This window comes from Ambystoma mexicanum, chromosome 6p, assembly GCF_040938575.1.
Source record: "Ambystoma mexicanum isolate Mex_15411 chromosome 6p, UKY_AmexF1_1, whole genome shotgun sequence".
Classification (NCBI taxonomy): Eukaryota; Metazoa; Chordata; class Amphibia; order Caudata; family Ambystomatidae; genus Ambystoma; species Ambystoma mexicanum.
Genome location: NC_090935.1, coordinates 1,491,871,367 through 1,491,887,097, shown reverse-complemented (window position 1 = coordinate 1,491,887,097; position 15,731 = coordinate 1,491,871,367). Strand labels below are relative to the sequence as shown.

At 42.8% G+C, this 15,731-nt stretch overlaps 1 protein-coding gene across 1 annotated transcript in view; it reads left to right on the top strand.

Moving 5' to 3' along the window:
- The window catches only part of LOC138511076 (trichohyalin-like), a 3,831,204-nt gene that overhangs the window by 138,535 nt on the left and 3,676,938 nt on the right, over window positions 1-15,731 (top strand). The window contains exon 2 of the mRNA XM_069626576.1: window positions 13,689-14,029. Coding sequence (XP_069482677.1) covers window positions 13,689-14,029 — 341 coding nt within the window. The remainder of the gene's footprint in view (window positions 1-13,688; window positions 14,030-15,731) is intronic.

Sequence of the window (15,731 nt, the reverse complement as noted above, 5' to 3'; positions counted from 1 at the left end):
TTAATGAGCTTCAGCCTATTCTGTGTTGCGAGCCTGTGATGAAAATGGCAGATTTCAAAAGGAAATACATTCAACAGACAGATGTTTCACACACTGGCATTTGGGGCACTCCTTTCTCAAGATCATGATGACATTGAGCATCCCATCCTCTACATCATTAGGAAACTTTTCCCAAGAGATAGAAACTATGCCACTATTGAATTGGAGGCCATTGGCAATAAAATGGGCCATAAGCTACCTCAAATACTGACTAACAGGTAGAAAGTTTAGGTTGATTATTTGCCATGCTCCATTGACATGGAAGAGCCTCATTAAAGACACAAATGCAAGAGTCATGTGCAGGTTCTTAGATTTACAGCCCTATTGTTTTACAGTGGAACAGAGGAAAGGAAGAGAACAGGGTAACATGGACTTCCTTTCACGTTTTCCAATAGGTGCTGAGAGAACCAGCGAGATTAGAGGAAATGTATGTGATGAATCCAGTGGAGTCATCACAGACTCCCCGAAAGTGACCTCCTCCCATGTGGCCAGGGAAAGGCAGCTGCTCCCTGACCCTGAACCTGGGGGCGGCTTTATGAGTGAGGATCACATGGGAGGAGACAACCACAGGGGGGATGGTTTGGCTTCATTGGAGGAGGGGCGGTACCCATTTGCCCATAAGAAAAAAAAAACTTGTGTCCCTATGCCCTGATGGCCTCTTGTCATGTCTCTGTTCCCCACCTTCAGGGAAGGTGGAGAAACCTTTTTACAACACTCTTTTTGCCAAGCTGCCATCTATGACTCAAAGGATAAAAGCTCCAAGAGAACAATTTTTTTTTGTTCTAATTTTGTGTCAAGAAGAACTGCTTTGTCATATGAAATCAATAAAAGAAACTCATAAGTATCATGTATCAGGTAACATCTATGGACTTCGATTCCCATAACCACCTAAGTACTGGGATGAGGAGGATGAAAGAATTGATGCAAAGCAGCGAGGGCTTCAAGCCCTTTGAACATACTAGTTGAATGGGCAACATTGTTCCTACCGGTGCCTGACCATAAGCAGGCATGCAGAAGCAAAGCCTTGTGGAAAGCTGGAGAGAGATGGCAGAGTGACCCAGAGTGTGAAGCATGTAGCAGAGAAATGCTGTGTATGCAGGAAAGGGTGAAGACGCTGTGAAGAACCGGTGAGCCGTCCCCGACCAGTTGGGGACCCCAGAGATTTTTGGTGACCGTGCCAATGAGAAACTGAATGTCGTAAAACTACAGAGGCAGAAAAAAGCAGAATTGTGGTTGCAAGTGAAAAGGGCAGAGAGCCAAACAAAGCTCCAATAAATACATGCATGTGGATTGCAGATGTGGGGGGACTCTAAAACAGATAAACCATACCAAGCAAAAGAGGGTGTATGCAATAGTGAAAGTAAAGAGAAACTGTGAAGCACAAGAGAGAAGCCCAGCAGGCATTTGAAAATACACAAGTAAAGTCCTGGCAAGAATATACCAAGTAGGTGACATTGCAAGAGAGAAGGCCTGGCAAGGATATACCAGGCACGTGAAAACACACTAGAGAAATCCTGGCAGGAGAGTATACCAGGCATCTGGAAGTATAAAGAGAAGTCCTGGCAGGAGAATATTACAGGCCTTTAGAAGTACAAGAGAAGTACTGGTAGTACAGTACACCAGGCAGTTGAGAGTGACTGTGTTTTGTATCAAGAACAAATGTGTGTTAAAGAAAGACTGATAAGGATAAATAACTTTTTACTAACAGATGAATTGTGGGCCAGGAGAAGACACAAGGAACGTTTAGAGGCAAAGACATTGTTCAAGCATTTAGGAATTTGGGAGAAGGGAGTCAACCCCTGGAATCAAGGTTTTCACACCTATAAGAACACTTACGTCAGAGCTATCTTGTTTTTTTTTATTTATTAACACATTTTTACCAATGCCAGGTTGAAGACATTCCCTTATTACTTTGTTATTTTGTTTATAGTGTGAGGGTCAGGATAGAGCATTTGGACACAAGGGCTGGTTTTGATTTCTGACATCCTGACACATACTGTTCTTTCGATTTTTGTTTTTAGGTAGTGAATTCCTCTTAGTGCAGGCCCAGAGAGGCATTTTTCCCAACCCATATGCTATCCTATTTTTTTTATTTATGAACACATTTTTACCAATACCAGGTTGAAGACATTCCCTTATTACTTTGTTATTTTGTTTATAGTGTGAGGGTCAGGATAGAGCATTTGGACACAAGGGCGGGTTTTGATTTCTGACATCCTGACACATACTGTTCTTTCGATTTTTGTTTTTAGGTAGGGAAGTCCTCTTAGAGCAGGCCCAGAGAGGCATTTTTCCCAACCCATCTGAGTTAATAAAAGGCTTTGACCAAAACAAATCCAAACCAAAGAAGTGTCCTGTCAGGAAATTATTTCTAAATGGAAGCAAATTGCTAATCACTAATAGGTGTGGCTGTTTGTAGAATGCTGGCAAAGTTTTACTAATCACTGGCAGTTTCATTTGAATCTCTGGACATAGCAAACTTCTTTTCTGCCTTGCATATTGCATGTTATTCATTTTGCAGTTATTTAAATAATCAGAAAAACACATATATATATTTGTTCATGTGATACAATGAAGAAATTATACATAAACATATAGTCATGCAAATAATGTATACACAAAGAAGAATTGTGTCTATCAGAGGGGGGACCCAACAAGTTGTACAAATAATATAAACAATATGATTGCACCAATCGTCTCTCAGTCTGAGTAGACTTATAATTAGACAACTAAAAAGGGCCCCATTGACCTAATCATGGGCTCAGGGGTCTAAGTAAAGCTCATTTCTAGTCATTGAGATTAAGCAGCCCCATCATTGTGTCCATTAGTGCTTCACAGGGGGCTATAGATTTTGGCAGCATAGATGTCATATTCCGCCTTCCTCAGAACCAAAGAAAATGGGGGACCCCCTGAATTGATTGTAAAAGGGAAAGTTCTTCCAAGGTAATCTAGGCATTTGAAAACAAAATGCCTTCTAATGTACTCATATGAAGAACAGGATACCCCAATTCTGGGCAGGGAAAACATAAAGTACCTATTGCATAGATATTCCCACAGTAGGATATGTGGACGAAGCACCCCTCATTGGAGAGAGGTGGAGAACTCTGTGGTAAGCAGAGGCCCCATGAGGCACTGACCACATTTTCAAAGGATTGGATCTGAGAGTTGGAGGCCTGCTTCACCAGTGAATGAGGAAGCTTCCTACGTTATATAGCGTGTTATCGTCGGTTGCTCTTAGACACTGATATCTGCTGCTCATGTCAGGCTGTCCGCTGCTCTCTTGGGTAGTAATCCCAATCATTTGCTCTGCTGTGCTAACGTTGCCTGGGAAAACATGACAACGTTGTGTCTGGCTTTCATTTCTGACATCTTGTATTATGCACAGGAACCAAACCCTCATTTGAGTTCATACAAACTGATAAAGACAGGATCACTGGCAGGGTACCAATTTGAAGGTATTTTCAAGGTATTTGTCTGTCTAGAAGAAAACCTAGTCTTACATCCCCAGTTGTTTTTATTATCAAACTAAGGATATGCAAAGAACCCGGGGGCAACTGGTGAATTCCTACCGCCAGGCTAACAGATCCAGATCAAGAGAACCCCTCTACTCTCCCGTTACATGCTGGACTAGCCAGAGCGTAGTGTGTGACATACCCATCCTTATGGCAGGGGGTAGTTGCCCAGGTTTTCTGCAGTGCTATTACATTCGCTTGACAAATATAATGATGGCAGTCCCTAATTTTGTCCTTAATTCCCATGATGTTACAGCAAATGATGGTCAAGGGGAAAGCATTTGGCATAGATGTCAACTGCCCTTGTAAAAAAGAGGACATGGGGGACTCCATTAATCCTAGTCTATTACAACAAACTTGTAAATCAACATCATCACACTGAGATGTATAGAGTGTTTCTTGGGGTACAGATTGGGCCATTCTCTGCTCCAAAAGTCTATGTTCAGGTACCAGATTTGGAAGATGCTCCACTAGCGGTTCAACTACTTTTACTAGATCTTAGATTCGGGTAGGCTCTGGATGTTAAAGCTCTGTTAAAGATCTTGCTCTACCATTTCCTGAACGATTTGGATGAGGCTTTAATGATTCATGTTGGATCTTAAAAGGGGGAAACATTTAATAGAACCAAGGCTGAAATAGCAGCACTATGTTGTTCCATTTTAAGTGTCAACTCAACCAAAACACTGCTTTCCAGCCTAATACTTAGACTGTCAATTCCTGGAACTCTGCCTTTCCCAATGATGATGATGATGTCAATGATACTGCTCTGGTTTATCAATTTACACCCTCCCTTCTCCCTAGAACAGTGCATGACCTTGTTGGGTACGGTTTCCTTTGATTCCCAATTCACTTTTGATGCATCAGTATTAGACCCAGAAGTGAGCGATGAAACTTTAACAAGGAATTGATAGGGAGTAAAAAAGGGACCATGGCGAATATCAACGGATGCTCCTGGGAATGCACTGTTGATTGAGAAAGCGGGTATCAAAGATGCAGTAACCCAAGTGATTCATTTGCCTATCAATCTTGAAGATATTATAGATCTGACCATTTAGAGCTAACAGCGGCAGGGGAACAATGTTCTGAGACAGAGGTTCAAGCTCAGGAAACCTTTGTCTTACATCCTTTCTTCTTTCTGAGCACATTCCTAGAACCCCTCCACCCCCAAGAGTCCACCTAGCTAGGAGGAACACGAAGAACACCCAATAAAGAAGAGCATGAACATTGCCTACTTAATAGTTTGAATTTTCACTGTGACCTAGCAGGCCATCTAGTCTGGTATTTTCCCAACAAACACAGAAAAGTGCTGGATCATCAGTACAAGGGGTGGCCTGACAGACCCACGATATGTAAAAACCACTCACCAATGTCTGCTATAAATCAGTATTTTGGGGTATTCCTTACAGATACATCATTTAAACCCTATTAACACCAGGGCCTTGGTAGATTGTGGTGACACTGGAAATTATATAGATATTGACTTTGCATGTTGGCGTGACATAACCTTACATGACAATTTACAGGTTGAACCAATAGACTCCATAAATGGTTTGGCTCTTACTTTCGGACCTATCACTCAACAAAAAGGGTGTTACACATGACATCTTGAGTATGTCGTCATGGGAACTAATCTTTGACATAACGGAACCCCCTTATTTCCAAACCATTTTAGTAATACCTGGTTGGCGCTACATAACCTGTACATTTATTGGAAAAGGGGGGTTGGAAATTTCAACTATGATTACTGTTTTAAATCATGCCACCTGGGGTCACTCTTAGAAACACCTGTGACACCTGTGACACAAAGATATACCTTAGTCCCAAGGAAATGAGCCTCAGCTGTGAAAACAAAGAGAAAATATCGAGGCTGAGTACCCCCAAAAGGAAATACACCGAACACGGGTTACAAAGGAACATACAAAGATCTTTATTTTATACTGAACAGTTTCAAAGGACAAAGCAACAGATAGCTATCGGCCCTCAGTACAACACAGCGAACTCCAGCGTGGTTCAGTGTGCACAGTGAGTGGGGCTGTACATTAGAATAGTCGTACCTTATATGCCTTTGAAAACATGATGTCCAACCCCACTGTGGGTTAATATTCGTTAATACATTACGGATCTAGGGTTCGTGCCGAGTTCACACATCTGTACGCTTAGGGTTTGCCTTTAATACATTCGCCAACAAGCCTTAATGGCAACAGTGTACTTTAGGATTTCTTATAGAGACCTTCTCAAACATCTATACAATGTAGTTTAAACAAATGTTCTCAGTTCAGTATTTGGATACATTGTTCGTAACATATGCTCGTGGATTAGCTTCATTGGCACAAGTAATCCTTTACACACAGGTCAACGAAGGACAAGATCTCAGTTCATGAGCCTAACAAGAGGCCTGCAGGCAAGTTACACATTAGTTTATACATAGAGGTCAAGACGGCCATGTTACATTTTCGGAATGACACGGTCCACCATTTTAGCTCACAGGGTGACTTTGCAGAGAGAAACTAAAATGGCGGATTGACCTAAAATGGCGGCTTACATTGATTCTAAGGTTGGGACCTTGCAACGCAGATTTCTTTGCAAGTGGCGTACAAGCAGCTTGGCGAAGGCCAATATGCACAATAGGAGGCACAATATAATTTCCCGTTTGACACAGCCACCAGTGAATGACGTCCAGAAGAATACCCAGATTTTCATAAAGTCTTTGATCCATAAGAAGTTGACACCCTTTCTCGTCATTGGTCTTATGACTGCTGTATTGAGTTGATATCAGGAGCTAGTAGTCATAATGCTTTAACACCACACAAAATAGGAGTACTAATGGAGTACACCCCAGAAAATCTTATAAGAGCTACAATCCTGTGTAGACTATCGCCTGGTGGAAAGCTATTACTGTTGTTAAAAATCAATACATGTAACCCCCCCTCATTTAGACTCTGATTGATCATGTGCAAGGGGAAACGATATTCACAAAGCTTAATCTGTGAGGGTCCTACAATCTACTAAGGATTTATCCAGGAAACTGCATCTGTACCTGAGATGGTCATTTTGAATACGTTGTTATACCTTTCAGGCTATATAATTCTCCCACAGCTTTTCAGCACTTTCTCAATTACGAATGTAAGACATGTTTCAACAAATTCTACGGTTATTATGGAAACGCTGTTTGCATACTAAGTTATTGAAATGTTCCTTGTATCAGACAATGTGACTTCCAAGGCTACGTTTAACCTCCTGAAGGAGTCCATATGGATCCTAGAAAGGTTCAAGCAGTCCGTATTGGGCCAGACACAATGATTAGCAAACTAAGAGATTTCTTGGTTTCATCAACTATTACAGACGATGTATCATCAAAAACTCATTGGTGCCTCATCCCTTAGCCACAGAGTTAATGAAGGATGTTTCATTTCAGTGAGATTTACAGACATCGACTTAATTCCAATCTGTAAAGAATTATTTAACCACCACCTCTATCCTTGCCATATGTGGTGGAAAATGACCCTTCAAACCTGGCTCTTGGATATGTATTGTTCCAGGTGGACCATATCAAAATGTATTCATCCGGTGCCAGTTCATTCATGGAAATGAAACACTTCTGAAGTCAATTACAGCATATTTGATTAAGAATTCTTAACATTAAAAATGAATTTGTTTATTGGTGACATTGGGCCTCATTATGAGTCTGGCGGTAACCCTGCCGGTGCTTCTGGCGGGCTGCTGGCAGGCTTGCAACACTTTACTGGCAGCTGACATTCCGGTTACAAAGGACTCTATGCGAGTGGGGTGACGAAAGTAGTGGCACCGTTGCAAACGGTGCCGGTGCTTCCATGAAAAGTCAGCGGGCGGGTGCCGTTGCACCAAGCAGGTCAGACCTGCCGGACTCAACAGCCCACGCCAACAGACTTGTAGTGTGGCAGTCCGGAATGTGGGTGGTTTTCTGCTACCTGCCCCCCTTAATTCTGGACCACCACAATCATAATGAGGCCCACTGTCTCAAGGGAGCTCATCATTCCATCACTGTTTTAACTGATTGTAGAAAGCTGGGGTTCCTTAGTTCAACTCGCAGTACCAATCCACGTCAATCCCACACTTCTTCAGTAGGTTTCTTACCTTCAAATCCAAATCACAAAGCGTCTAAGCAGATGTGTTATCAAGAAGATACACCTAAGACGAGTGCCAGGAAGATATAGGATTACTTATAATTTTACCAGAAATTGTTCACAGTCAGTGAATTACTTTAAAAGGTGCGTGAGAAACACATGGTCCTCTTTTTTCTGCAAGGGGAAGATCATCATGATATAGAAGGTCTCTTGTATCATAATTTATTGGTTCCAGCAAGAAACCAACAGAACAAAATGATCGAATGGCCCCTATTCTGGTCACTATAGTCCGAGAAGGTCGTCGTAATTTTGAGTTGGTGTGCATTGTGGAGAAAGCAATCAAAAGACTGAAGTGAATACATGACTGAGTCAGGCCCAGAGTCTGAGACAAGCCCGGTCGGAGAATGTCTATCACTCCCAGTCAATACCTGATCCAGGTATAATGTCAGTATGGATTTCATTAATGTTCTCGCTCCCACAGATTATTTTCATACAGTATTTAAGATTGTAGACTCTGTCACAAAGACAGCCCATTTTAGAGCTCTGATAGGGATTCCTACAGCATCTAGAATGGCCCTAACATTTATTTAAACATGTGCTAGACAGAGGACTTGAGTGTGCATCCCGATTTTGGAAACCCATTCGGAAACACCTTGGTACAATGAGTCAATTAGCTTTGGCTTATTACCTGCAAGGAAATGTGCAGACAGAAACATCAAAGATGGCACATAGCTGGATGAAGGACAGTCACGTGGCATTAAATTAGAAAAGGATTACTACTGCTGGGCTTGTAGAATTAAGGATACCACGGACACTCGCCATGGGCGTCTTTGCAAAGCTGAAGATAGAGGATAGATACATCATGACAGAAAGAGTTATTTCATAGTAATGTGGCCAGTCAGGAAGATTTAAGATCTTCATACATAGTTTTGTTTATTTTTCATATTACAGAAACCATGTTAAGAACTGCTAAGAGGAGGGGCCGGGTAGGTTTTCATACATACAAACATCTGCCCTGGCATTGCCTATGTCTGGTCAGCTGTATTTCCTTTTATACGAGCCACCACTCCCATTGGGAGAACCCTTCATTAACCTTACCTTGAGTTCTTCTTCTCTCTGCAGCTTGGTGATGCCTAGTTGAGTTTTCTACTGCCCAACCCACATAAATTCAGAACTACCAGTCACTCAAAGCGCCATGCCTAAAGTCATCTACACAAGCCGGCAGCCTGTGGGATCACTCTGTTGATCCTATCCTGCCATTAGACCTAGGCTGAAGAACAGAGCTTTTCCTGGGTGGTCTGGCCTATTTAATCATGCAGCAGTCCTAATGTTTTGAGCCAGATGAGTCCAGAAGACCATATACCAGATACTTCCAAAAACTGACTGATGAAAATTAAGCGTTTTCACATCTAGAGCTGAATCTGTCAGTTTTATCATTAACAGCATCCTTTCTATCAAGACATGCACAATGTAGAAAACCAAGGAAGACTGGTAGTAGCTATTTCTCTCGTTCAGAAAATCAATCCCTTCATCCCTACTGCAGATTTCAGAATCATGATCCAGGCCTTGGTCCTTTCCCAGGACAATGCTCTCCTCACCTAAGCCCTGACCTCCTTCCTGACTTTAATGAAAGCTGTATAGTGCATCATGCCCTGTCTCATCACAGGACTGAAGAAGCCACATCACCCCACCCAGAGGGTCTCATTGGTTATCCCTCCAAACCTGCATTGCCTCAGAAACGCACATCAATAAATACCAGCCAATGGCAAAAATGTTCCATCTTACAGTTCCTTGTCTGACAAACACGTTATCTCTTGTGGCCACAGAAGCACCAGAAACTACAACGTAATCAGGCTACAATCTAAGAGACGTGAGATGGAAGGAAGCAGCAGGAATGCCTTTTCTTGCTACACACTGTCATGTGTGGGGATCAACAGGGAGCTCACGACTCATAAAGTAGGGAACACATGGGTCTCTTTTACAACACTAATCGACCAATGGTTCAAGATGAAGCAGTTAACTGAATGAGTGATTATCAAAGACATAAAACAGAGCCATTCCAGTTTACTTAAAGACTGGGATCTATCAATCCGCTGCTCACTTCCCGTGGCTCTGCTTATTTGCAATCAAGTGAAAGTCACTCATATCCTCTGGGGCTTTCACTGCCACGCTTAGGAAGGCTCTGCCAGATCTTCCTGGGAGCATCTGGTAGGAGTCCTAGGATGCTGGTGTCCAACTCTGCCGCAGTCATTGCCAGTACTGTGTGGCCAAGTTCCTCTGCTACTGGAAACTGGTGCACCCCTCCTTAACTTCCTGCTCTTGTCTATTTTCTGTTGCCTTTTAATTCTCTCCTCCACTTTCCCCCTCAATACCCCACAATGGTTGGTCCCACTTCACACACCCTTTAAGCTCCTCTTCCTTCCTGGCTACTCTTCTCCCTTCCTCCTCTCCTGAGACTTCTTTCTTCTGATGTGTTACTTTTAGACACTCCGTCAGTCTCTTTGACCTTCCATCCTTGCTTCACTCTTCCTCAGACACTCCTGTCTTCCTCCACCTCTTCACTTCTTGTGTCTTGCCACTGTCTGCATCCTCCAATGATTATCCCCTTCTCTAGGTCTTTCCACTATCCTCTCCTCAACTTTCCTCCTCCACTCCACTGCCTAGTACCCTTTCCAATTCTTTTCAGTTTGTCGTCTTACCGTCCCTCTTTCCAACTCATTCTCCACACCTTTCCTTGCTCGACCTTCCTCTTTGGTTGTTCCTTTGTCCTCCTTCCATCCTCCACACTAGTTAATATTCCTCAATGTCTGAGTAAGTAGTCCGTGCCACCGTGAGCAGCTCTGTGGACCGAAGTCTTAAGAGGGTTACCCACCTTCTTAGATTTCTTGTGTCTGCATCTACTGGCCGCTGTCAATCCTCCTCTTGACTGCGAGTCCCTCACCCATGAACCCATTGGTAGATTCTGACAAATAAAGGTCACTCCTCTGTGCACCTCACACTGTTGGAGAATTGTTTATTCCTTGTTTCTTCTACTGTGTTCAACGGTTTCTTTGCAGGTCTCACTTTCAGCGCTGGCATTTCTTGAATAGGTTGCATTAAGATGGTGTTTTCCTTCAGGGTTCTGTTTCTTTATGTGGTTTTCCTATTAAAGTCAGGCTTGGGCAGGAAAAGTGTGTTTGGGGATCCCAGGGCTCAACCAGTTAGCGTTTGTTTAGCTTTAACGATGTTAGGTGGTGGGACAGCACAGAAAAGTCATCCTCCACATTTTTCAACAGTGCTCCTTTGCTTGCATGCTCAATTTGTGCCATATCCATCCCATCCATCCATCCACACAAGTATTAGCCAATATCACTAATGAGCCAGTGGCCGCTATTAGTCAGTGCCCCACATTAGTGAATTAGCTCCTATTAGTCAGTAGACTCCTGCAACCAAAAGGCCTAACTTACCTGCTGTCTTCAATTAGCAAGTATCCTACAATCAAATAGACACATTTGTTTAGCCCTCCATTACCAGCCATTATTCTTTTTTCCGTTTGGGGTAGAGTATAACATGCAGAAAATAAATAAAGCTTAATTTCTCATGGGTAAGTGTAGTGTTTGTTTCAAACAGCTGTTTTTAGATAAGTCTATAGGTTTGTATCAAGCATCTTGCAGGAGATTAGAATCTTAAGGTGAACGTGTGGGTGCTGGGAATGCCACTGAGAGAAGGTGGGTCATTATGTGGGGGTCTCCCAAATGAACATAGATTATAGTTAGTTCGTTAGTTAGTTAATAACAGACATTGCCAGACTGAGGGTGCACAGCCATTGATTCATGCTAAATCATCTTCAAGTAAGATTCTATAGCGAAGTGTTACATTAGAATGTGCATTTAGTATATCCATGCACAGAACAAGCCACACATATTTAAAAAATACTTTGTGCCTGAAGCACATCTGATTCATGTTAGATAACATTGCAGAGGGCATTGACAGTGATCTTTCAAGTGAATAAGCTACAGAGCTCGGGGTTCCACCTCGCCAGGGATTCCAGAATCTGCACACCAGCGCAATAGGGCAGGGCCAAAAGGCCGACCTAGTAGGCCAGTTTTGGGAGCCAATGTGGATGACTTTAATTATTTACTGAACAAGGACCTTGCTAGACTTAACCGATGGTGCGGGCACAGTGTACGCTACATTGCACCAGTTCCCACAAATCGTCCCAAAAATATGGTCCTGTTAGCAATTAAAGAGTTTGTCATTAAAATCATGCTTTGCTATTCATAAATGTGCTACGTGATTTCACTGCCTGTTTCCCTTTTCCCCAGTCTAAGGATGGTCTCCACCAATAAAGAAATGCATTAACTAGTTTGAACAGTCGTCCAGTATAATTGCAAATGTTGTTTAAAGATCACTGAGAGAATTCAGTTTTATATTGTTAATGCAGATCTGTCACTTTAACCCTTTGAGTGTCCACTTCCCTCGTGCCCTGAATGATTATGGTTGCCATAAGGCCCACCCCCCATGACTTTGGGGACACACAGTTCGCCTTGCTTCCAATGAAGGATTTATAATTCATTTAAATCTAAAAGGCAAAATCATACCCTTTGTGGACCTATATATATGCCCTAACGTCACTCAAAGGTTTATACAACAAGCGAGTGACTGGGCAGGCAACAGCGCAGCCTTGTCACCTGTGTTAACGTATGTCAGTGTACATTTTACTGAGGTAAAAGGGCGGTCCTGAATACAATCACAATTGCCCGTGCGCCTCCCTGTTACACACAGGTGGACTGGGAACCAAAAGAGGCCCTGGTGATAATATTCAAAGTGGCCCCATATTATACATTTTCAGCAAGTCCAACCCTTTTCCTATGAGAATATTTGGAAATAAAAATAGGTTACCACAAAAGAGAGGTCCAGGGTGAAGAGGACCACTGGGAAATCTCCAGTGTTCCCTATTGGCCAGCCCACCCCTACTGTTGCACTTGGCAGTGGAAGGAAATTAAATTAAGTAAACACTGCCTGCCCTTTACATCAAGAAGCGTTTACTATAGATTCCTAGGGAATCATCCTACTTTTGCTGGAGTAAAAAGCAGTCAGATTCCATAATTAACCACAGCAATTTAAGTCAGCATGAAAATGTCATGCTGGCGTAAATGCTGTCACATTTGTATGGCAGAGAGGATGAGAGGTGGGAATGGATATTCCGTCTTGTGCCTCCTCTCAACCATAAAAATAATGAAAATATGACCTTGCGTAAAATGCATGCATACATTTTTTATACATCTATTTTGCGCATGTATTTTACACTACACAAAGCTCAACATGAGCCCGACCAAATCAATTAAGTCCGCTTTGCTGGTGCAAGGACATTTTTTCAGTGTCTTTCGTAAACAATCTTTTGCTAACACATTTTTCAGAGGCAGTGCCAAATTTGGGGACAGCGCCCGTACAAGGATTTATACTTCCCCATCAAGGTTTGTTTGGTGACCTCACCTCAACATTGGGGTGAGATTTGATTGTATTTTGGCTAACGTATAACCCACAAGCAGCAGCCTAAAATTGCCTATGTTGGCACAGTTCTGGACAGGCCTGCATTGCAACCATTCTTTGTTGACTGATGTGATGCCACCTATTTTAAATATATTCCTCAACTTCAGAGGAGACAGCAGAAACCTGCAAAGGCAAACTGGTTACCTGACTAGAAAGAATGCTTCTACAATCTCTCTCCTTCCTCTGATGACGTCCTTCCTCAGTCTTAGTAGTCAGCCCACCATGAGGGAGAGCAAAGACCTTGAGGGTGCAGGGCTACTTGTGAATGTCAGGACTCAATGAAAGGAAATGTTGAGCCTTAACCCTTGGAATATTTATTTTGTGAGATAGGCTCAGAGTGTTGGTTGTAGGCAACATTTTCAGAAATCTTAGAATCAGGAAATAAAATATTGAGAAAAGTTAAAGTGCCTGGTCCACATTTGCCCTTTCTTGATGATTTGAAATGAGAACAAATGCCTGGTAAGAATGGTAACCCTGACACTATTCTGTTATCCCCATGCAGGTGATGAGGATGTATTTGGCAGACTAACGTCCGAGAGGGAAAGCCTTATGAATGTTCCCAGATGGAGGCTCAGTTCAAGACTCAGGCAGGAAGGAGCTACCAGAAGACCTGTGAGGCGCGGATCAAGGTCTGAGTCCAGGCTTGAGAGGTCTCTTGAAAGACAAAGGAGAGAGGATCGTTTTGCAGCATTCCTAACGGCACCGGGGCAGAGTGTGCATAACGTTAGCCAAAGAATGGCCAGGCGTGACCAGGTCTGCGTGCCAACTAGACAAAGGAGCCGTCTTGACCGGGAAAGGGAAGCACTGGACGACGATATCAGACAGTTGAACAACCTAAGCGCAGTAAGTTACAGGCCTTCATAGTCTTCATAGCATTGAAATGATATTTGAGTGTTTTTAAAAACTTCTGCACAACAGACTGGGCAGATGAAACTTTAATACAGATGTGTCCTACTGTTGAGAATTATACTGGCACAATCTCATATAAGTAATGAACAAATTATCTGCATGAGTTCCTGTTGAATAAATTGTGCCAAATTGTGCCTCACCAACATACATTGTTAACGGGCATGTCTGAAAATAGACGAATTATTCTGTATTTGTGCTGTACGTTCTGTCCATCAAAAAAATGTAAAATACTGTGACATTAATGTAATTAACCAACATATATGCGTATTATTTAACCTACCGATATTTAAGAAAGTTATGAAAACCCTTATGTTTCATTGGCCCTGATTCCAATCTTAGCGTATTGTTATGGTTCTCTTTTGGATTGCAAACCCAGCGCTGTGATCCCTTTGGGTTTTTTATTTTTATTTATTTATTGAGCATTTGTTAGGCGCCTAAACAACAGGCATGGTGTTTCAAGACAAAGTGGGGAGGGAACAAGGGGAGTAAATAACCGTGGCGAAACAGTGAATATACAATCGTGATCTTATCTTTGTGACATTCAGATGTGCAAGTGTTGTGATGAGAAGTGCGGCAGACAGGTGTTGGGGGAGAGGTGGTCTTTTCTGTCCCCTTACCCTTCCCACACTGACAGATCGCGCGTATGTCAAAGGGGGGAGACATCCCCCCCTCGCTCATACGCGTAGTCTGTGCTTATTACCCTCTAATTACCACCAAAAGGCAATCACGTAACAAAGTCTTATTGAAACTCAGAGACTCCATTTTTGATTGATTGATTTATTGATTTATTTATTTATTTATAGAGCGCTTTACACCAAGGCGCTGTACAATGGAACAACAAAATACAAGATAACAACAACCAATAACAGTGGAGCAAAAATTACATCATGAATCATTCAATAAAACAGTGGAAAGAGCAAATAACTGAGGGGAGAGGGGAGTGGGACTAGGTGTGGGGGGGATTGGACGAGGGAAATTGGAAGGGAGAGAGAGCTGGAGAGGATAGAGAGGAATCGGGTTGGGTGAGGAGTGGAAGAAGAGAGGGCAGAGGGGGAGTTTTCAAGGAGGAGAATGGAGGAGGAGGGATTTAAGGGAAGTGCGAAATGAGGAGAAGGTTGTGGTAGAGCCGATTGTGAGAGGGAGAGAGTTCCAGTGCAGAGTTGCAAGGAGTTGGAAGGAGCGGAAACGGGAGGAAGCGCAGTGGAACGGAGGTACAGTGAGAAAGAAATGGTCAGCAGAACGAAGGGAGTGGGAGGGGGAGTAGAAGGAGAGAAGGGAGGAGAGATAAGGAGGAGCAAGACCATGGAGGGATTTGAAGACAAGGCAGAGAAAGTAGAATTTTAGCTTTGAAAGGTAGCCAGACAAGGTAAGAGAGTCAGGAAGAGATGGAGTCATGGGAGGTAAGGAGACAAAGGGTACGAACAGCAGAGTAGTAAATGGATTTAAGTGGGGCAAGAGTAAAGAAGAGCAGTAAAAGAGGCAGGAAACGACGAGAGATGAGATTAGGAGTTTGGATGCGTCGAAAGTGAGGGAGGCATGGATTTTGTGAATATTGTAGAGGTGGTATCGGCAGGTGCGAGAGGTGAGTGAAATGTGTTGCGAGAAGGTGAGGGAGGATTCAAAGAGAACGCCTAAG